At 35.2% G+C, this 23,292-nt stretch overlaps 1 protein-coding gene across 3 annotated transcripts in view; it reads left to right on the top strand.

Annotated features, from left to right (window-relative positions):
- Positions 1 to 23,292, top strand: part of AGPS (alkylglycerone phosphate synthase) — a 127,187-nt gene that overhangs the window by 82,127 nt on the left and 21,768 nt on the right. For all 3 annotated transcript variants that reach the window (XM_055572121.1, XM_055572123.1, XM_055572122.1), the window contains exons 13-18: positions 5,173 to 5,249; positions 7,084 to 7,196; positions 13,527 to 13,596; positions 14,437 to 14,498; positions 19,507 to 19,596; positions 23,026 to 23,125. In XM_055572121.1, the coding sequence (XP_055428096.1) occupies positions 5,173 to 5,249; positions 7,084 to 7,196; positions 13,527 to 13,596; positions 14,437 to 14,498; positions 19,507 to 19,596; positions 23,026 to 23,125 (512 nt within the window). The remainder of the gene's footprint in view (positions 1 to 5,172; positions 5,250 to 7,083; positions 7,197 to 13,526; positions 13,597 to 14,436; positions 14,499 to 19,506; positions 19,597 to 23,025; positions 23,126 to 23,292) is intronic.

Genomic DNA, 23,292 nt, shown 5'->3' with positions numbered 1-23,292 from the left:
CATTTTTTTTTCTTTTTTCTTTAAATTGGAGGGTAATTGCTTTACAATATTGTGTTAGTTCTGCCATGTATCAACATGAGTCAGCCATAGGTATATGTGTGTCCCCTTTCCTAAGTCACAGCTTCCATTTCTTTAAGTAAATTTCTTTCAGAATATCTGTACTACTGATAAAAGTTTAAGATAAATGTGTCCTATAAATGGTGAAATTTAATATAATAATTAAATGAAAACTAAGCCACCTGGGTTGTGTCTGGCCTGCATTCGGAGACCTAGGTATTAAGAGAACCATGTGTCTGTCTGATTGATAAGACTGTATTATCCATTTATATGCTAGTATTGTAGTAAACTGTTTTGGACATTGACCTTAGTAAAATTAATTATGTGGGCAAATTTTATTTGTAACTGAGACCTATCAGTTCAGTTCAGTTCAGTCGCTCAGTCGTGTCCAACTCTTTGCGACCCCGTGAACCGCAGCACGCCAGGCCTCCCTGTCCATCACCAACTCCCAGAGTTCACTCAAACTCATGTCCACTGAGTCGATGATGCCATCCAGCCATCTCATCCTCTGTCGTCCCCTTCTCCTCCTGCCCCCAATCCCTCCCAGCATCAGAGTGTTTTCCAGTGAGTCAACTCTTTGCATGAGGTGGCCAAAGTACTGGAGTTTCAGCTTTAGCATCATTCCTTCCAAAGAACACCCAGGACTGATCTCCTTTAGAATGGACTGGTTGGATCTCTTTTCAGTCGAAGGGAATCTCAAGAGTCTTCTCCAACACCACACTTAAAAAGCATCAATTCTTAAGCGCTCCGCTTTCTTCACCGTCCACCCCTCACATCCATACATGACCACTGGAAAAACCATAGCCTTGACTAGATGGACCTTTGTTGGCAAAGTAATGTCTCTGCTTTTGAATATGCTATCTAGGTTGGTCATAACTTTCCTTCCAAGAAGTAAGCGTCTTTTAATTTCATGGCTGCAGTCACCATCTGCAGTGATTTTGGAACCCCAAAAAATAAAGTCTGACACTGTTTCCACTGTTTCCCCATCTATTTCCCATGAAGTGGTGGGATCAGATGCCATGATCTTAGTTTTCTGAATGTTGAGCTTTAAGCCAACCTTTTCACTCTCCACTTTCACTTTCATCAAGAGGCTTTTTAGTTTCTCTTCATTTTCTGCCATAAGGGTGGTGTCATCTGCATATCTGAGGTTATTGATATTTCTCCCAGCAATCTTGATTCCAGCTTGTGCTTCTTCCAGCCCAGCGTTTCTCATGATGTACTCTGCGTATAAGTTAAATAAGCAGGGTGACAATATACAGCCTTGACGTACTCCTTTTCCTATTTGGAACCAGTCTGTTGTTCCATGTCCAGTTCTAACTGTTCCTTCCTGCCCTGCATACAGGTTTCTTAAGAGGCAGGTCAGGTGGTCTGATATTCCCATCTCTTTCAGAATTTTCCACAGTTTATTGTGATTCACACAGTCAAAGTCAGTAAAGCAGAAATAGATATTTTTCTGGAACTCTCTTGCTTTTTTGATGATCCAGCGGATGTTGGCAATTTGATCTCTGGTTCCTCTGCCTTTTCTAAAACCAGCTTGAACTTCTGGAAGTTCATGGTTCACGTATTGCTGAAGCCCGGCTTTGAGAATTTTGAGCATCACTTTACTAGCGTGTGAGATGAGTGCAATTGTGCGGTAGTTTGAGCATTCTTTGGCATTGCCTTTCTTTGGGATTGGAATGAAAACTGATCTTTTCCAGTCCTGTGGCCATGGCTGAGTTTTCCAAATTTGCTGGCATATTGAGCGCAGCACTTTCACAGCATCATCTTCCAGGATTTGAAATAGCTCAACTGGAATTTCCATCACCTCCACTAGCTTTGTTCGTAATGATGCTTCCTAAGGCCCACTTGACTTCACATTCCAGGTTGTCTGGCTCTAGGTGAGTGATCTAGGCTGTGCTTTGCTGGAGCAACCATGAGGAGATACCCACGTCCAAGGTATGAGAAACCTAAGTAAGACAGTAGGTGTTGCGAGAGGCATCAGAGGGCAGACACACGAACCATAATCACAGAAAACTAGTCAATCTAATCACACGGACCACAGCCTTGTCTAACTCAATGAAACTGAGACCTATAACAATTTTTAAAAAGTTTCAAAGCAAAGATCCTTCTGGCTGCCTGCCATCCCTATTCCACGTTCTGGTAACTATACCTCGGAACATGCTCTAAGATTGGGTCTACCCTCTCTAGTCTTCGTCTCTAGTCTTTAGTGTGTCTCCTCTCCCTCTGCCCTTTACTTGGCCACCAGTACAGATTTGATCATGTGTCTTTGCTGTCTGTAACCTTTCTGATTTCTCAGTATTCACTGAAGCCTTCCCTCCTATATATCTTGCCATGGATTCATGATCAATCAATTAAAGAATAACTCTTAGCACAGCAAGGGGTGTCCAAGACCTTGTACCAGCCATGTGGCTGACTGGTCGATATTTGTACCATATTGGTTGTTAATAGAGCACAAACCTTACTATTAATTGTTAATATTTTTATTATCATCCCTTCTCCTGACCTGACTCTTAATATATTGAAATGATATGTTTTCAGTATATTGAAATGATACATATCATTGAGTACACTGAAATTATCTACAAATTTTCCCTGTGAACTAACATTTGTCACATTTAGGAGCTGTTTCTTGTTCATTTATATGTGTCCTGTATCTATCACATAACAGGCACTTACATGTTGATTGACTTAATCATCAAATTAGCCCTGGAGGAGGAAATGGCAACTCACTCCAATATTCTTGCCTGGAGAATCTCATGGACAGAGGAGCCTGGCAGGCTGCAGTCTACAGGGTCACACAGAGTCAGACATGGTTGAGTGTCTTCGCATGCACACATGCAAGCACATTGTCAAGGACTTCTCTGGTGGCTCAGATGGTAAAGAATCAGCCCGCAATGCAGGAGACCCCTGGTTTGATCCCTGGGTCAGTCTTGAGTCAGGAAGATTCTTAGAGAAGGGAATGACAACCCATTCTAGTACTCTTGCCTGGAGAATTTCATGGACAGAGGAGCCTGGTGGGCTACAGTCCATGGGGTCATAAAGAGTTAGACATGACTGAGTGACTTAACACTTTCACTAAGCACATTATCCGTAGCACACAACCATCCCTCAAAACTGTATTTCCAATTTATAAACAATTCAAAAGCTAAATATTTTGAGTATAGTCCACAAGTTACATGTGGTAGAGCTAGGGTTGAACCCAAATCTGTCTGACTCCAAAGCCCGTGACTTTTTCTAATGCTTCAGAGCACTTCTTTGAAACAGGGATTTATTGAATCCTTTAAAACTATTTAATTAACACTGTAACAATAACAAAATTCACTAATCAAAACTGTCCAGCTAGTAAATTTAGCAACTAGTTCATTTGTTTACATAAGATAAAATAGCTGGAATATATTTAGGATATAATTAATTTGATAGGCAAAATTAATTTAAGTAAAAGATAATATCCTCTTAATAGTAATACTGGACCCACTTAAAAGTTAGTATCACTTTTATAATAATTATGCTTCAAAGCTATCATGTCAATTCATTGTTAGAGATATATGGGACTAATTCACAGTGGTGGTAACGAATAGAAGTTACACATTTAAGTTGCAGTGTGATAAGATGAGCATATACCCTTAAGGATTATTCTATACTAGAGTAGTAATGTTTGGAATCTTCATACATTGTGTAAAGGTATGTGGACCAGAAGTCTTTTATGAGGAGGAGATACACATGCTCTCACATTTATGTTTATATATTTATTTCCAATTGCTGTTAAAGCAATTTAACCTGGGACTCATTTTGTTGATATCTTTAACTTTATCCATGCTAGAAATGGTATCTTTTAAAAGTGCTGATTATACTAGAGAATATCTCTGGTAGGTTACAATAAAAGAAAACAAAATCCCCAAACAAACGTCTTGTGATCCAGTATCTGAAAAAGATTGCTAGGTTGATCTGTACCTAATCTGCCCTTCATTTTTTGTTTTTTGCTTTGCTCAGTTACAGCATTAATATATAATTCTTAGCTTCTGGTTAAGTAAGACTTATGTTAGTTGGTCTTTTATGTAATGTAAATTCTTATTATAATGTATAAGAATGTAAGAAGTATTACAGGTTCAGAATCTCGCTCTAAAAAAAATAGATGAATAGGAAAACAAAGATAGCAAGTGACAGTTTTTCCTCCAGAAATCTCTCTCCACCTCTCCCTCTTTTTTCCTTCAAAAAAGATAGTTTGTTGTTTACACTTATTTTAAAGGAAGGTATCCACACTTTAAAAATAAACAGAATCCCAGAATCTTAAAGCCTTTTTTAAAAGTAAACTTTTTAATTGGAAATAATTTTAGATTTACTAGAGGCTTTAAAATTCTTTATAAAAATTTTATGTGAATGGTATGCCAAATTTTTCTGAATTGAGCTCATAGTGCCAAGGCCAGATGCATGACTCTTAAATGTAACTGTCATGGGAGTTAAGAAGTTGCTACTTTGAAAACAAGGAGAAAACAGTAAAAGACTTTCACTCGATTAAGCTCATTCCGGAGGCAACGATGTTAATTTAACAGACTCTGAGACATCATTTATGTTTTTGGGGGAATTTTAGCTCTCTGGGTGTAATTAAGGAAACAATTACTAGTTATATGCAAGAATTCTGGATGAATTAAGAATTAATTAGGAAACAGCCTTAAACTTGGCATCGACTCCATATTTGGTTCTAGTTCTGAATGGTTTCTGCATAATTTTAAAAAAACGAAAGTAGCACTAGCCACTATTGGGTGTTCCTAATGAAATAAAAATTAATGAAGTGATTTTACTGTGTATAAACTATACCATTGAAAGATAAACTATGTGTAGTATTAAGTACATGTAGTATTTGAGTTTTAAAACACCCGAGAAGGAATTTGGTAAACAAAAAAGTTCTTTGTGACTTTTGAAGGAAATGACAAAGATAAAAGATGTAGATCTTAATACCAATGTTATATATATATCATAGGGAAATTATAAAACCTAAAGTCATGAAAATGTTCACTTTCTTTTAGGATACTAAGATAAAATAGCTTCTTGCTGTTACAAAAAACATAGATAAGTTAATTTGCTATTAATTTAAAATATGAACTTTTTTCTTATTAGGTCATGCGCTTAAACCTCAGGTTTCCTCTATTTTTACATCATTTTTGGATGGATTAAAAAAGTTTTATATTACAAAGGTAAGGGTTTTTTAATGCTTAGGATATTGATTAATTTTGTTTCTTGCATTCTCTTCCTTACACACACCTGTTATGCTTTTCCATGTTGCTGTGTGCATTTCATAATTGTTATTTTTTATGTTGTAATAAATATTTAATCAAGCAACTCAATTACACATTCAATTTCAGGAAATATAAAATCTTTCTCAGATTTGAACTTCCTGAAATAACATTGCATTGAATATTTTATGCATACAGTGTTTTTTATAGTTTGAATTTTTTCCTTCATAGTAGATACCTAGAAGTGAAATAAAAGTAGCAGTTTTTTTAAACTTTTGACCAGTGGTGATGCACATGTGCCGTTTTTTGGTTGCATCCTTGCACATGTGGAATTTTTTCTTTTGTTTTAAGTTTAGTAAATCCAGGGGGAAGATAGTACTTTATTTTAGTTGCTGTTTCTTGAAACTCCAGTGAAACTGACCATTTCCCTGTATTTCCTAGACATAATTTCTTTTGTGAATTAGTTGAATGTGGTTATTTTGCTAGGGGTAGCAGATTTGTGGAGTTTTTGTTTGTTTAAGGGGGGGATGGCTTAATGCTTTGCTGTGTGTCTTTTGAATAATGAAATTATTAGATGCCTTTTTCATAAATGTTATAAGTAGTTTTTCCACTCAGATGACTTCTTTTTAATAAGGTTTCTTTTTATTTTTTGGTACAAAATTTTCTAGTTTTTATCTTTCCTGTGATTGTTTAATGACTCTTAAACTTAGAAAAAGCCTGCCTTCCTCCAGAACTATGATAAAGGCCATTTCCTTCTCTCTCTCACATTTTTATATTAGGAATTTTAAGAAATATTATCTTTATTACTGTTTGAATTTATTTCAATTTTATGGTATGAGATAACTAAATTAACCTTCATCTCCTGCTCCCCCCTGATTGTTAACTAGTTGTTATAACATCATTAAGTAACCTATCCCTCCTTTTCTTATGTTGATTTGCCTTGTCTAAGACATTTTATTACATACTTATCTAAGAAAATGACATTCTAATGTATTAGATTCTTTTTAATGAATTTTTGTTCTTGAAAAATTAAGGGAATTTAATTTTGTAGATCTAATTTTCCCTCTTATTTTTCAGAATTTTCCTTGTTATCACCGTTATCTACCTGTTCATAATCCTAGAAAAACTTTAGAAACTCTTCATCATTTTAGAAAGCTTATTGATATTTTTTATTAAAATTTCAGCAGCAGCAGTTTGTATATTAATTTGAGCAAGAACTGACTGATTTATAATACTTAGTTTATGTGCTTGGGAATGTATGTTTCTCTCACCTTTTTAGACATGTTTTCCTAACAAAGTTATGTATTTCCTGTTAAGATTATTCTTAGATATGTTGTATTTTTAATTGAAGATGTAAGATTTCCTTTGAAAATATTATTTAGAAAGAAGTTATTGGTGGTATTTAAGGATGCTGTTGGTTTTTTACTTCCCTGCCACCAAACGTCCTTAATATAATGATACTAATTATGTTCTTTCATTTTGGTAGTTTTATTTGATTCTTTGGTACATTTATAATTCTTGCAAGTTATTTCTTGTATTTCCTTACCAATATATCATTGTAATTGACACCTCAGCATACTTTGAAATGAAGCAGTTTTCCATAGTACTGTTCTATTGTGATAACCTAAACAGGTACATTAAGCATTCTTTTTGATTGATGTATAAAATTCCAAAGCTCAAATTTTAAAGAGCTGGTATGTTTGAGCTGAGATCAAAAGAAAAAAAGAGCAAAATGTATTTTGATTTATTGTTTTGTAGGCTGAAACTTATCAGTAATAATAATATTCTTTTGTAGTTTAAAGGATTTGATCCAAATCAGCTAAGTGTCGCTACGTTACTGTTTGAGGGGGACCGTGAGAAGGTTCTTCAGCATGAAAAGCAAGTGTATGACATCGCTGCAAAATTTGGGTATGGCTTTAAGTTCATAATGCCAAGAGAAAGTTAAACTGAAATTCTGGTGTCTCCAAGCAATTGTTAATGTACTCTTTTAAATATTAAATTTGTGTTCATAAATGACAGTCAACTTAAAATGTTGTGTTGGTTTGTAGGAAGCTAAATTGGTATGTTGCTCTTACTATTCTAATCATATACATGACATAGTGAATCTTTTATTGTATTTTCTCATTAATGATAATTTTATAACTTTGTTGTGCTAAGTGAAGTAGAAAAAAGCTCAGTCATGTTGCTATTTAGTGGTAATAGTATATGTATAAAACATGCTATGTTTTTAAAAGGAAATTGTGTTTAATCAAAACTGTTTGATGAATTATCTGTACTCCACCCCCTGTCACTTACTGTTTTGTGCTAGTATAAAGAAACAGAAAACATTTCACATTTATAACCAACTGAATAATGATTGGGTGGTTTCTGTCTGTCTGTTTGATGGATTATAAGATTGATGGATGAGAGCTATAGTGAAAATGCCATTTATCAGGGCTACATTTCCTTTCTTTCATTTTTAAGTACATAATAAACTGACAGTTTTCTGGATACCAGTCTTTTTTTTTTTCCTTCCTAATTTCAGAGGTTAAAATATATCATATTCATTATCTTTAATCTGGGTTCTATGTAAATATTTACTTTTATTTCCCCTCCCCTTTTTTTTTTGCTGTTCTTTATGAGAACAAATGAACACTTAATTTGGAGCCATGTGTCTTAGAATGCTCTGCTTTTATGTGCTTTCCTCATATATAATATTCAGTCCTTTGTCTTTAGGGTTTTCTGAACTTAGTATTAAAGTGTAGTATTCTTAGAGAGAAAAAGATCTCGGGCTTAATTTTTAGTTTACCTTTGAATTGTGCTTGATTATTGCAAAATAATCTTTCAGTTTTATTTTTGCCCTCTTCTAAAATTTGCTAGTGGAATTATACTTTTTTTAGTAAAAGCTGAAATTCATTAATCTTTCACTTTTTCTTCTCCTTAGTACTTTTTGGGAACTATTGATGTTTTAACCAAATTAGTTAAGAGTACTATAAAAATTCATTTAATGATTGGATGGCTTAGATATCAGGTTAACTCTGAAATTTTTTTGAAATGTACATATTTTTTAGTTTCCAAGTTATGTGGAGTACGTATGCAATTTGATTTGAAAACTTTTTTCTTAAAACCCATGTTATTAGTGAGAAACAATTAAGGAGATTCAAATGAAAACCTGATCACTATTTGTAAGGTTAAATTTGCTTACGTTCACCTTGCTACTTCCCACCCCCACCTCTGTGCACACGCACACACAAATTGCACTTTATAGAATCTATAATTATAATCTCAGTACGGAGTAACCAGCAAATCATTACTAGTTATGTGGCACATATCCTGTTATACTGGGTACAGGATGGTGACAAAAGACCTTTTTGTCCTAATGCACACATAATTTTTATATTATGTCTCTTGGGGCATCACCATTGATGCCTGATATATAGTAGATGCTTGATTAAATATTTGCTGAAAGGATTAATGAAACCAGAATATTTTCCCCTGGCATCTTCTGCTTTTTTTATACCTGATTACTATGTCACCCTTAAAACAGTGTGTTTTAATCTTTAGGTATTTATCTAAACCGTTCTGTCAGTTTTATTTAATTTGAACTGTCAGCTGTGGTGAACTGGCTTTTCATGTAATGCCAGTTTTGTTTTTCTCATATAACATCAGCCATTTACAACTTAACAGTAAGAGTGAATCTTAAGATGATTCAGCTCTCTTTATATACTGATAGTCAGACCCAGCAGAGAAGGCAATGGCACCCCACTCCAGTACTCTTGCCTGGAAAATCCCAGGGACGGCGGAGCCTGGTGGGCTGCTATCTGTAGGGTCGCACAGAGTCAGACACGACTGAAGCGACTTAGCAGCAGCAGCAGCAGCAGCAGCAGTGAGACCCAGAACTACTGATTTAATTGCAGCAATTTGTTTTTACTAAAAAAAATTTGTATCAAATTCATCCATTAAAAATAGATTATAGTAAATGAGATATCTACTTAAAGCAATGGTAAAGGGAGTGTAGTTTTTTTGTTACTATTATTTGTGACTTCTTAATTATGTTTTGTAATTAGTTTTGTAGTATACTTTCATCTGGTGCCCTTCATTTAGATGAAGAAGTCTGTATTGAATAACTCCGTGCTATCTCTAGGCAGATGACTTAGGGCTCTTTTGATTTTTTGATACTTACATCTTCATGTGGTTTTCTAGTAGAAGTCCTGGTTTTTCCCTAGTTTTCTCTAGGCACTAGTTCTTTGTTTCAGCCACTGAAGATTCAAGCATATTTTTATTTAAGATGCTACCCTGCCAACTCCTATTCCTCAATCATTTCTCCTACATGATTAGCTGAAGGAAAGCATCACTAAGTTTCTCTCTAATGAAGTTTTCATAAGTTAGTTTAGCTTACATATTTTATTTTGAATTAAGGCATTGTTAATCTATACTTTGTTTTCTGTTCTTTTGTTTTATCCTCTGTTTCTACCACAGTTGAGAACTTTTTTGTGTATTATCTTAGCAGTTTACCATTTTGCCTTCCACTCCCACCCAAACACTGTTAAATACCTTTGAACACATATGATCCAACAGAATATAATAGCAAATGTTGAATAATCGTACTCTGGTTGTTTATCTATGTTTGCTGGTAACATATTTTAAATTCTCTAAAAACTAAGCAGAATAAACATTGCCTGTCACCAACCGTGACAGATGTGTTGACATTTAGCATAGAACTTAAGGTAATATACTACTGTTTTTAAAGGGTTATACTTAAAGTGTGACTTTTAAAGTGCTTAGGTTGTTTGACGTAACTTAACGTGAGTGATTAGGTTCACCAGATGGCTCTTTTATGTAAAAAAATTGTCTCAGTCCTCTTTCAGTAGTCTTCCTAGTCCTTCATGAAACAGCGTTAAATTTAAGAACCTTGTTAATTGATATTTAAAATTTGTGGTAGAGGGGTAAGAAGTAGGGGATGGGTAACATAAGGCAGTTGAAATTAAGTATAGTTTTTTGAAATGGCTGCAAAAGTGGCAAGTTACAAGCGTTTAATCTAAGCCCTACTATGGTTTACATATTGTATCTTAAAGTAATTCTGGCTGGTAAGATACTTTATCTTAAAGTAATTCTGAAAGCCTTTAAAAAAAAAATAGAGCTTCCAAAAAGCTAAATTTGTAGGGAAACCTGTGATTCAGAAAAGCAAAGCCAGAGCAGCTTTTCTTTGCAGAGGTTTATGAATTTAGAATGGACATCTAGTTTTTTCCTGTTTTAGATTAAAAAAAAAAAAAGCATATTTCTGTACTTTGTTGTACTAGATTCCAAGTGAAACAGGTTCTTTTTTCCCTTTGTCAGATTTAGAAGAGGATCTAAAGAAAAATAGCTTTGACCTGGGACTGCAAAGTTGAACTCTTTCTCATCTTGATATATATGGATGCTATATTTTATATCAGTAGGCCAGATATTAAAATGATAGACAGGTCTGCTAAATGTTTATACCTGTTACTTCTCACCAAGTACATACTCAGAATGCAGCTTCTCAAAGATTCCCAGCAGTGGTCTCTTGCACCCTCTCCTAGTCTTCACTCTCCTTTACGTGAACTGTGTTTCTTCTATCAGTAGGGTTTTTCCTCTCTTGGAGTCAGTGTCTGACTCCAGTTCATATCTACCTGAGGTATGGGTTCGTCTGTTTTTTTTTTTTTTTAATTTGTCATGATTTTATTAAGTTTATCTACATTTTGAATATTGTTTATCCTGTTATTTTTCCCACAATTTTGATAACTTCATGATATATGCTTATTGTTTAAAAAATGAACAGAGAAAATTGCAGAGAAAAAGTAATAATCACTTAAAAATCTGCTCTTTAACGGCCACCGTCATTATCATTTCAGTGAGTGAATTTCCAAGGAGCACTTAATCTTTCTCTTTGCCAGTGATTTTTGTTGTCGAAACTATCATGTAGTAAGTTTACAGATGTATTGGTATCTACTTCTGTATGTCTTTTGATCCTGGTCAAGTGTTAGTTGCTCAGGCATGTCCAGCTCTTTGTGACTCCATGGACTGTAGCCTGCCAGGCTCCTCCATCCGTGGGGTTTTCCGGCCAAGAGTACTGGAGTTGGTTGCCATTTCCTTCTCTGGGTTCATCTGTTTTTTTCTAAGCACTTGCCACAGCAATTTTCTGACTAGTTTCCTTTTTGTTTTGGAACTTTATTTGACTCCCTACCCCCACCTCATATCCATACGCATCTAACCCAGAACTGTCTTCTGTTTCTCCTTACTTTTCAATCTCAGCTGCTTGATGTAAATTGTTTTCCTTGCTCATTAACATTCTACTAACAAACACCTCCCCTTCGTTTCATTATACCCTGTTCCCATGTAGTTCTAGACTAGAGGTGTTCCTATTAAGTCTTCACTACTCCTTCTGGATGATACTAATTTATGTGTATCCAACTATAATACTGGCATATCTGATCTAGCCAATATGTCCTAGCTTACAAGTGCCTTACAGTATTTCCTCAGGAGATGTGGGTTTGATCCCTAGGTCAGAAAGATCTCCTGGAGGCATATGTGCTTAATCGTTCAGTCATGTCGGACTCTTTATGAACCCATGGACTGTAGCCCTCCAGGTTCCTCTGTCCATGGGATTCTCCAGGCAAGAATGCTGGAGTGGGTTGCCATTTCCTTCTCCAGGGGATCTTCCTGACCCAGGGATTGAACCCGGGTCTCCTACATTGCAGGCAGATTCTTTACCATCTGAGCTACCACCGAGGCCCTTTTGCCTAGAGAATCCCATAGACAGAGGAGCCAGGCAGGCTACAGTCCATAGGATCACAAAGAGTCAAACTTGACTGAAGTGACTTAGCATGCATGCAGGCATGCACGTTTGTATAGAACAAAGGTACATATGCGTTGTATTATTTACTTACTGCCTACTGCCGACTTCAGGCAAAACATTGAGGGGAAGAAAGGAAGGCGTTAATTGAATTCATAAGAGAAATGAGAAGAGGCTCAAAACCTGAGTCTTAAGCAATACCTCGGTTAAGAGCTCAGCATCCTGAGACCAAGAAGGTGCAGTTAGTGTATTGAGAGTGGAAGTCGCTTCAGTCGCGTCTGACTCTTGGCGACCCCATGGACTGTAGCCCGCCAGGCTCCTCGTCCATGGAATTCTCCAGGCAAGAATACTGGAATGGGTAGCCATTAATTCTCCAGAGGATCTTCCCAACCCAGGGATCGAACCCAGGTCTCCTGCATTGCAGGTGGATTCTTGATCATCTGAGCCATCAGGGAATCTCCTAGTGTATTGAGAAGAGAGACATGAAAGTTAACCCTCAGTCATGGCCCAAGAAAGCCACAAGAAAAGATATTTTTCTGTTCATTTTTATTGAGGGATTTTTAGTGGGTGCTTTGAGAGTTTGGGATAAGTTTTGTTGAGTTGACTGAAACTACTTAAATTTTAATTTCTGCCTAATGGTAGAAAAAAGCAAAACCAAAGACTCTGTATTGAAGGTAGAGGAAATCAGTCATTCCTAGTCTTTTAAAATTAGAATGACTTTAACAAAATAGAATACTTGAACTGAAATATACATTATATGGGATTAATTCTAACTAGATCACCACGTATATCCGCTATGTATAAAATTACTTTCCAGTTGAAATGGATATGTTCATACTATTGCTCTTGTATCTATCTATATGATGCTTCATAAATTTTAATATATCTGTATAAGTATGTTTTGTCTGTCTTTTAAATGATAAGTCCCATAAAGTAAACACCATGTCTAATATTCCAGATGCTATATGCTCAAGTATTCAAGAAACTTCTTGGTGTTAGAAGATAGTAGTCATTCATTGCAAATCTTTATATATGAATAAGACTATAATACGTGAATATACAGATTAGAATATGAGTAAAATAGTATTTTAAGTATCTTGTCCTTGTGAAGATTATTTAAGCTTATTTCTCATGGCTGAGTCTCTGTTCTTTTTAGTCTGAATAGAATTGGTTGAGTTTATATCACTCAGGTTTACTAGTTTGGTGGCTATAAAAGTTTAAAGTTAATTACCAAACTGACTATTAAAAATTCTTCTGTCCAAGTCTGTTCTCTTGATAGCACATTTATACCTTTATGATAAATGAGATTGAAATTAAAATGAGATGTAATGTAATCTGTGTTAAACTTATAAGCAGTTATCTTGAGGTATTGATCAGTCTGGCTAGTATTATTTATTTTTAATAGTTCATGTGAAATATATTGACAGTTTGTTCTTTAATTACAGGGGATTGGCAACTGGGGAAGATAATGGACAGAGAGGTTATTTGTTGACCTATGTCATTGCATACATTCGAGTAAGTTATCTCATATTTCTCTTGTCATTTTATGTTGCAAACAATACATTTTCTTATTTTAAGTGAATAAAATTTTCTTTATTTTCTTAAATTTTAACCTATTGTAACTTACCATGAGTCTATGATTTTTCTACTTTATAAAATTTTCTTTCATACCTTTGCACTTCTGTGGTGGCTTATGACTCTTTCCAGTTTTGATATTAGAACAGCATTGTACTCTGGGTAAAAAATTTAGTATTATAAGTTACTTTTTATATAAGCAATATATTTTATATGCTATAAAACATATTTTCCTAGCTGAGATGGGTCCAGATATTTTATCTATTTAGTCACTACAAAGAGAAACACTCTATTCTTGAGTTTATTTTTAAAGAAAAGTTGATTTGAAGAAGATATCTTTTCCTTTCTCTAGTCCCCTCTGCCCGTGACTTCCCTATCTCCCTGCTCCTTTGATCCTAATGATCACTTTTTGGTATTGGTCAATTCGCTATTTATTTAGGCCACTAAAATCTATCCTGCTAGTGTTCTCTGTGTACACACAGGCAGTTCCTGGGTAGAGACTGCATTTATTAGAGAAATATTTGAGTGCCTACCATGTTTAGGCACTCCACCTGGTGCCAAGGGCACAGAGGAAAACAAGACAAAGTTTCTGTCCTCCTGGAGGTTGTATCTCGGATTTGGGACCACTTTCCCATACTCTTTTGAGGTAGATTGTAAAGAGTCCAGAAGGTTAAATTAGAAACACGAAGTACTTACGAACAATGAACAAGAAATACTACTGATATTATGGACTTCTGCATCTTTTATAATTCCTTGATTTTTGTGTATGTGTCTTAACAGGATTTGGGTTTGGAATACTATATATTAGGAGAATCTTTTGAGACTTCTGCTCCTTGGGACAGGTAAAATGAAACAAAATGCCTGATATTATTAAAATATGCTATACAAGTTGCTGGACTAATTTATCTTTGTGTGTGAATATGTAAACTTCTAAAATTTTGCAAAGAAGCATTGAAAAAAGGTAATCACTTTTATTTAAATTAGTATCTTCATCAGAATGTCATATTTGCAAGCCATTTTAAAAATTTTAGATTTGCCCATGCCCCATAGAAGGATGGTATTACTGAAATTTAAATTTTAAAGAATTTTATTGAACACTAAATGTCATTGTGTGGTTTGACTTAGCTTTGATTTAAATTCTTAAATGGTTAATATGCTTAAATGTACTCTAGAAAGTCTCCCCAAAATACAGCCTGCACCCCACTCCAGCACTCTTGCCTGGAAAATCCCATGGACGGAGGAGCCTGATGGGCCGCAGTCCATGGGGTCGCTAAGAGTTGGACACGACTGAGCGACTGCACTTTCACTTCTCACTTTCATGCATTGGAGAAGGAAATGGCAACCCACTCCAGTGTTCTTGCCTGGAGAATCCCAGGGATTGGGGAGCCTGGTGGGCTGCCGTCTCTGGGGTCGCACAGAGTCAGACACGACTGAAGCGACTTAGCAGCAGCAGCAGCAGCATTGTAACATATCATTTAGCTTTTGATATTTGTATGTGTACTATTAAGCAAGATCTTAACTGGAATTTAAGTGATTTCTGAAAGAAATCCAATTTTAAGAAATTATGTATAATTTCTGTTTCAAAATTACATACATGTATACATACAAATATTGGTTAGGGAAATATAATAAATGCTGATTAGGAAATGTGAAATGGCTTTATTAAAAATAGACCTGTGAGTTAACTCATTCAGTAAATAGGAAATTCTTGAAATTGTTAGTACATTTTTATTCTAGGTACATTTTACTTTTTCTTTATAAAATTTACTATTTTAAATTTGTAATAAAGCATATAAGATCCAACAGATCCCACTGGACACACCTGTTAGGTGTTGCCTACCTTAACATTTTTGTTCAACCTTAACCCTGTTTTTTTTCCTCCCCCAGAAAACTTTTTACTTTTCTACATTGTCTTCATGTACTGTGAGTTTTGACTTCAGTGTATTGATGCTAATACTCCATGCACCATAAGATAGTAATCAAATTTAGAGTATCAGTCTGTTAAATTCATAGCATTCAGTTTTGGATGCTAAATTTTAATAGGGGGAATAAATCTTATAAATAAAAAGAATTATCACCTCATCCACATCTGACACTTTCGAACAGCAGATATAGTTTGGGAGCTGTTCATAGTTGTCTCAGAGACCACTTTAGTCTTTAATACTTTTCCTTACTGGGGAAAATGGGTTAGTGTAGTATTAACTTCTTCAGTATTATGAATTTCCTTGTCATCAATTCCTGCTAACTGATGATTTCCCTTTTGTCTTTAAACTCTTCCAACTGTGGAAACTGATCATGCACTCCCTTTTCATTTTTCTTTATCCTTTCCTTGTATATTCTGACATATTTTTTCAACTCACTGACTATTATCTGTTTTATACAGGGCTACATACTTGATTAGTTTTCACTTAAAACAATGTCTTCAGCTAAAGTATTAATAAATAAAACTAAGGGAAAACAGCTGTATTCATGACTTAAAATTTACTTGTTACCATTTAGTAACTTACTTTCTCTTAAACCTTTAGCTAGGTAGAGACCATAGTTAGCAGCAAACCATGGGATTAGGGTCTTCAGCCCTCACACGTTATTAGATTGCTTGGCCTTTTTGTGCATAAATCTCTTAAGAGATTATGGGTCTTACTAGTTTTTATGTGTTCCTCTGTGGCCTTAGCACAGTGACTGCACCTGTTAGGTGCTCAGTGTATATTCTGTATAAAGTCCTGTGAATGAACTCTGGAACACTGTAAGAATGTAGCCTATAAAAATAGCTGCTTGAGAGATCCAAGTTGGAGAGTAGAAGATTTTAGAGATACCAGCTTGAGATTTGTGATTAAAACCAAAGGAGAAGATACAATTTCAGGTAAATGAATGAAAGAAAAAAGAAGGCCTGAGAAAGAACTCCAGGAAACCCCAGTATTGAAGGAATACAAACAAAGATTCATTTAAGTCATCCAAATAAGAGTTAACAAAGGAAATTAAGGATTACAGTCTAGAAGATCTGGAGGAAAATCAGTGCTGTTAGAGGAGCCAAGGGAAATTTTTTTCAATGAAGAAATGGTCAGTAGTGTTAAATTAGCTAATAAGGTCAGGTAAGAATTTAAAGGCAATGCCAAAGAATGCTCAAACTACCGCACAATTGCACTCATCTCACATGCTAGTAAAGTAATGTTCAAAATTCTCCAAGCCAGGCTTGAGCAATACATGAACCGTGAACTTCCAGATGTTCAAGCTGGTTTTAGAAAAGGCAGAGGAACCAGAGACCAAATTGCCAACATCCGCTGGATCATGGAAAAAGCAAGAGAGTTCCAGAACAACATATATTTCTGCTTTATTGACTATATCAAAGCCTTTGACTGTGTGGATCACAAGAAACTGTGGAAAATTCTGAAAGAGATGGGAATACCAGACCACCTGACCTGCCTCTTGAGAAATCTGTATGCAGGTCAGGAAGCAACAGTTAGAACTGGACATGGAACAACAGACTGGTTCCAAATAGGAAAAGGAGTATGTCAAGGCTGTATATTGTCAGCCTGCTTATTTAACTTCTATGCAGAGTACATCATGAGAAACGCTGGACTGGAAGAAGCACAAGCTGGAATCAGGATTGCCGGGAGAAATATCAATAACCTCAGATATGCAGATGACACCACCCTTATGGCAGAAAGTGAAGAGGAACTAAAAGGCCTCTTGATGAAGGTGAAAGAGGAGAGTGAAAAAGTTGGCTTAAAACTCAGCATTCCGAAAACAAAGATCATGGCATCTGGTCCCATCACTTCATGGGAAATAGATGGGGAAACAGTGGAAATAGTGTCAGACTTTATTTTCAGGGGCTCCAAAATCACTGCAGATGGTGACTGCAGCCATGAAATTAAAAGACGCTTACTCCTTGGAAGGAAAGTTATGACTAACCTAGATAGCATATTGAAAAGCAGAGACATTACTTTGCCAACAAAGGTCCGTCTAGTCAAGGCTATGGTTTTTCCTGTGGTCATGTACGGATGTGAGAGTTGGACTGTGAAGAAAGCTGAGCGCCGAAGAATTGATGCTTTTGAACTGTGGTGTTGGAGAAGACTCTTGAGAGTCCCTTGGACTGCAAGGAGATCCAACCAGTCCATTCTAAAGGATCAGCCCTGGGATTTCTTTGGAAGGAATGATGCTAAAGCTGAAACTCCAGTACTTTGGCCACTTCATGCGAAGAGTTGACTCATTGGAAAAGACTCTGATGCTGGGATTGCGGGCAGGAGGAGAAGGGGAGGACAGAGGATGAGATGGCTGGATGGCATCACTGACTCGATGGGCGTGAGTCTGAGTAAACTCCGGGAGTTGGTGATGGACAGGGAGGCCTGGCGTGGTGCGATTCATGGGGTTGAAAGAGTTGGACGTGACTGAGTGACAGCACTGAACTGAACTGAAGAATTTAAAAGTATACACAGTTACGTTTGCCTCATATATAGTGATTGGTCCAAATGGACTGTATTGACCTTTGCATGAGCTTTGTGAGAATTATACAAATAATTTCTAGAAAGTATCTCATTCAAGGAGTACATAAATTCCATTTTCTAGAGTCATAATAAAGAACTTACTAGCTTTATAAATTTGTAATGCACATTAACTCCTATAGATATTAAGGTTAAGCAGATTTTATTTATGTGCCTTAAGCTCTCACAGAATAAAGCAGAATTTAACTTCAATGTTGTTTTGTAAAGTCAGAATTTATAGAATTTTTAGACACTGTATTTATAAAATTGACATGCTAATAAAACACTACAACCTTGTTCATATTTATATTTTATTTATTCCTTGTTCTTATTGGAAATAAAGGTAACTTTTGGTCATCTTTTCTGTTCTAAAGACCAAGATTTAAAACACAGAATCATCATCAATGTGTAGCCACGATATTTATTGGAGAATAACATGCGTTATGTATACTTTGAGTCTTATTTTCCAGATGAAACAAAATATATGGTTATAAAAATATGTTACAACTCACATTAAAAAATAGATTAATATTGTTAAATATTGCCAGTCTTCCCTCCCCTTTAAGAACTTGCCTTGCTTTTCTGTTTTCATTGACTTATAATATTAAATAATCTGGCATAACTTTATACATAGTTTGTATCCAGTAAGTCTTTGTTGAGCTGGATTTTAGCCTAGTGCTTGAATAATCTATTGAACATTTGGTATAATATGTGATTACTAATGCAATTCTTTTTAAATTAAGGGAGACTTCTTAGACATGGGTGTAGATTGTGTGTGGGGGAGGGGATTGTGTGCACGTGCATGCACATGGTCAGTCATGTTAGATCCTTTGTGACTCCATGTACTGTAGCCCCTCAGGCTCCTATGTCCATGGAATTTTCCAGTCAAGAATACTGGAGTGGGTTGCCATTTCCTCCTCTAGGGGATTTTCCCAACCCAGGGATTGAACCCGCGTCTCTTGCATTGGCAGGCAGATTCTTTACCTCTAGCACCAACTGGGGTATTCTTATGACCCAGAATTGAATTTTCATCAATATTTTCTTTAGAACTTTTAAAAAAGTTTTTAAAATTTTAGAGTTAAATTTATTTCAAAATTGGATTTTCCTTAGCATAAGAAACTTATTTTTAGGAGACCTGAGTATGCCCCTCTGACTTCTATCTTTCTTATGACAAAAAGGGGAAGGACTTTGCTCCCTTAAATTTTTGAATGGAAGGCTCAGTTTGAATGATCATGACTCTTGTTTATTCTTGAAGGAATAAACATAAAAGTTTAAGAGAATGTCTGACTTGAAGTGTGCTAATAAACCAAATTATTAGAATTTTTGAAACTTATGTGAAAACTTAATATTGTATTCCGTTCTTGTTTTCTAGGGTTGTAGATCTCTGTAGAAATGTAAAAGAAAGAATAACAAGGGAATGCAAAGAGAAGGGTGTTCAGTTTGCTCCTCTTTCTACATGCAGGTGAGTTTTGTTTGTTTGTTTTTTGTTGTTGTTTTTATAGTTCTTATTCTGAAAAAACTTTTTAAAATTAATGGAAAAGTGTAATTTGTGAGCTGAGGAAAAGCTTCAGTCTGTTCCACTTAGCAGGCTTTCCTAAACTTCACTTGCTGTGTTAGTGACTTATTAGGACTGTGCAACTAAACTAGGATTTTTACAGTGGTCCTGAGCCCAACAGAAGTAGAACACCCTTCCACAAGTGAGCCTTCTGCCCTGTCTGGACAGCACGATGATAAAGATAAAGAGTCAAATGTCTAAACTCCTGGACCTCTTTATTCACTGAAACTATAAATTTCATAGTTAGTCAAGAAACTGTAAATTACAAACACATTCAATATAGCTCTTTCTTTAATAGAGAAAAAGCATTTTAACCACTTTGTCAGTTGTTGATTAAATCATTGGGTATGGACTATAGGAATGAGTGGAGCCAGAAGATCCAAATGAAGATTAACTCATTGCTTTCTAATAGATCTTTCTGTGATAAGGGAAATGTTCTGTATCTGTCCTATCCAGTATGGTAGCCACAAGCCACATGTGGCTGTTGAGCTGTTGCAGTGTGGCTGATGTGACTGTGGACCTGAATTTTAAACTTCATTAATTCAAATAATTTAAATTTACAATGCCACATATGGCTAATGTCTTCCACATGGGACAGTTATGATCCGTATTGGATCACAGTTAACTAATAATTTTGTCCTCTTAGTTAAATAGCAGCAGACCCAAAGGATGTTTTCTTGAGAAGGGGCACTTTGTGTCCAATCTTTTGATACTAATTTTCTCTGTGAACTCACAGAATAAGAGGCCTGACTGTCTAGTCTGTCAGGCCACATATTATAAAACTGAGAACAAATCAGGCCCACTAATCCAAAAGTCATTTATTAATAGTAAAACTTAAAGCATTTAAAATAATAGGGTGTATTCTTGTCAAGTTGAGGATTTTTTATTCTTTTGTGATGTCAAGCCTCAGCTTAACAGATATCCTTTCTTCATTCTTCTGCCCTTCTTCCCTGTTCAGCATCTCTTGAGATCTTCCCTTCCATTATGAGACTACCATTGCGATAAACTACTACTTCCTGAAAGTGACTGGGAAGTAAAATATTCTGTCTTTAGGACACCTTCTGTAACAACACTTACATCTAGGTTCTTTAAATGGTACTCATAAGGCCTAAGGATCTTCATTATGTATTGTACTGCAGGTGGATAGAATTGTTATATATATATTCTGAATTGATCATATGTCATTTATTATGTGGCTTTTTTTAAGGATTTTCTGATAAAAGCCTAATACTTTAGCTTCTATGATTATCTTATAAAACCAAAGTTTAGGATGTACAAAGTCTAAGTTAATTGAGTGTTTTACTAAATAGGAGTTTAAATATAGTTTTAATAGCACATACTTGATTAAACTAACATTTAAGTAGAGTTTAATTTTAGTTGAGTTTGATTTGGGCTGATTAACAGTGGCTAAGGAGATTATTTTGTGTTGAGTGTAAATGCTTGAATGTGTGAGATGAACTTTTTAAATCATTTTTTAAAAAGCTATTCTGAAATTAATTTAAATAGTTGTAGATTTCATTGAAATCAAAGATTCTAAGGAAAAGAATTCAGCTGTAACATGCATTTACTGATTTTACTTCATTTCTGTCTTTTAAAAATTATTTTGTGTATTGGAATTCTAATCCTAAATTTTCTGAACAAATTTTGTGGGAAGAAATTACTAGCCAGTGAGTCTAACATTGGAGAAGGCAATGGCACCCCACTCCAGTACTCTTGCCTGGAAAATCCCATGGACGCGGAGAAGCCTGGAGGGCTGCAGTCCATGGGGTCGCTAGGAGTAGGACACGACTGAAGCGACTTAGCAGCAGCAGCAGCAGAGTCTAACATAAGTACAGTACTTTGAAAAGTATATAGCGCACTTTTTTATTTTTTTTTTAGAAATTAATAATATAACAACTTTGGCAGCAACACTATCTCTTGTTCAGATGATTTTGGAAGACATTAGTATTTAAGTGTCTTAAGTGATAGAATTGAGCTGTTAATAGGTTTTAGTTCTAAGTCATTTTCTGAAATGGTCCCAAATTAAGGTTTTTCAAAAAATGTTGTCATTTCTACTTTGTTTGAGATACTGATCAATCAAGCTTTACTGTAATTTTAGAAGCCTGCCTCTCTATTGAAAACTGAATTGTGTAATATAGATCTTGGGTTTGTGGGAAGGTGGCAGTGTTCTACTAATATTAATTATATTTTCTGTTTATTGATATTGATGATTCTCATGTGAGTGATACATATTTTCTAATTGCTGTAAACTCATTTCATTCTATATTCTTTAAACGTGGTCATCTGTAGTGATAGTGCCCTTGTAGTTAACATAGTTCTCCAGTTTGTCTTAAACTTTGTAAATCTGGTACTTAAAATGTAAACATTCAAGGGATCTTTTTTATGGGTGTGAATTAACACTAGAAGAAAAACACAGCTGGCAAATTGACAGTAGCATTGTTAAACAGTACATTTCTTCTGTTTTCAGGCACCTAACATTTGGCCTAAAAGGCCATTAAATTTTTAGATTAGATTCTGTTTGTATTGTGTAGTAAAAAAGAGTGTTTCCTCTATATTTGCTCCTTCTGTTGAATTAAATTCTTTGTGGGAACCTCTGTAAATTGCTTTCAGAGATCTGACTATGATTACCTTAGCTCCCTTTTAAATGCTTCACCTAATTGCATTTTCAAAGCCCAAATATATATCATGTATATGATTTATTAATCTAACATTCTTGATATCTTTTGCAAACACACATACAGCATCCTCAAATACGGGACCTAGAGTATAAACCCTTCAGAGACACTGTCTTAAGGCTTTGTGTCATTCAATTTGTTTTCAAAGTCATTACTAATTTATTAATGTGAACTTGGTGAAGATGCTGTATTTTACCCAATCATTTTTGGTATTTGAACATTTTTCTTGTTTTCTAGTTTTAAGTTCTCATATTTATTTCTCTTAACTTTGAGGAAGTTCAGAAGGCTTTTAAGGGATCACTAAGTTCCATGAGGTCTGTTTTGGAGCTGTCTTTAACTGCAATATACTTTCTGAGGAAGTGGAATTTTTGTTTATTTCAGGCCAATTGGAGAAATATTTACATCTTAAAATTTTAAAACTTTTTGGGATAACAGTACAGACTTACCAAACAAGTTATGAAAATAGTACAAATAGTTCATCGGTATCCTTTATCTAGCAAATCTGTGTATCTGTTTTCCTTCCTGTGGAGTAGGAGGGTAGGTAGAGAATGAGATTATGGATTAAGCAAATCATTCAGATGATACTGCCTCTAAGTTTCTAGATATTGAATCTGGTTTCACTTAAAGCCTTGTGGGGGGTTTTTGTCTGTTTGTTTTTTAGGGTGACACAGACTTATGATGCAGGTGCATGTATCTATTTCTACTTTGCCTTTAACTACAGGGGAATCAGTGATCCACTGACTGTGTTTGAACAAACTGAGGTAATTTTGTGTACATGAATATAGCTCTTATATTCTTTTATTAATTTAAATAAACTTTTACTGTCAGCTTATGGATTTTAGTTTGACTCTCTTTAATTACTTGTGGTTTACCTTGGTGATAGCCCATAGAAATGAAAAATGTAAATTTTGCACTGGATTGAATGCTG

This window comes from Bubalus kerabau, chromosome 3 (assembly GCF_029407905.1).
Source record: "Bubalus kerabau isolate K-KA32 ecotype Philippines breed swamp buffalo chromosome 3, PCC_UOA_SB_1v2, whole genome shotgun sequence".
Taxonomy (NCBI): domain Eukaryota; kingdom Metazoa; phylum Chordata; class Mammalia; order Artiodactyla; family Bovidae; genus Bubalus; species Bubalus kerabau.
Note: the sequence above shows the minus strand (reverse complement) of the source record. Positions and strands in the feature narration are given on the sequence as shown.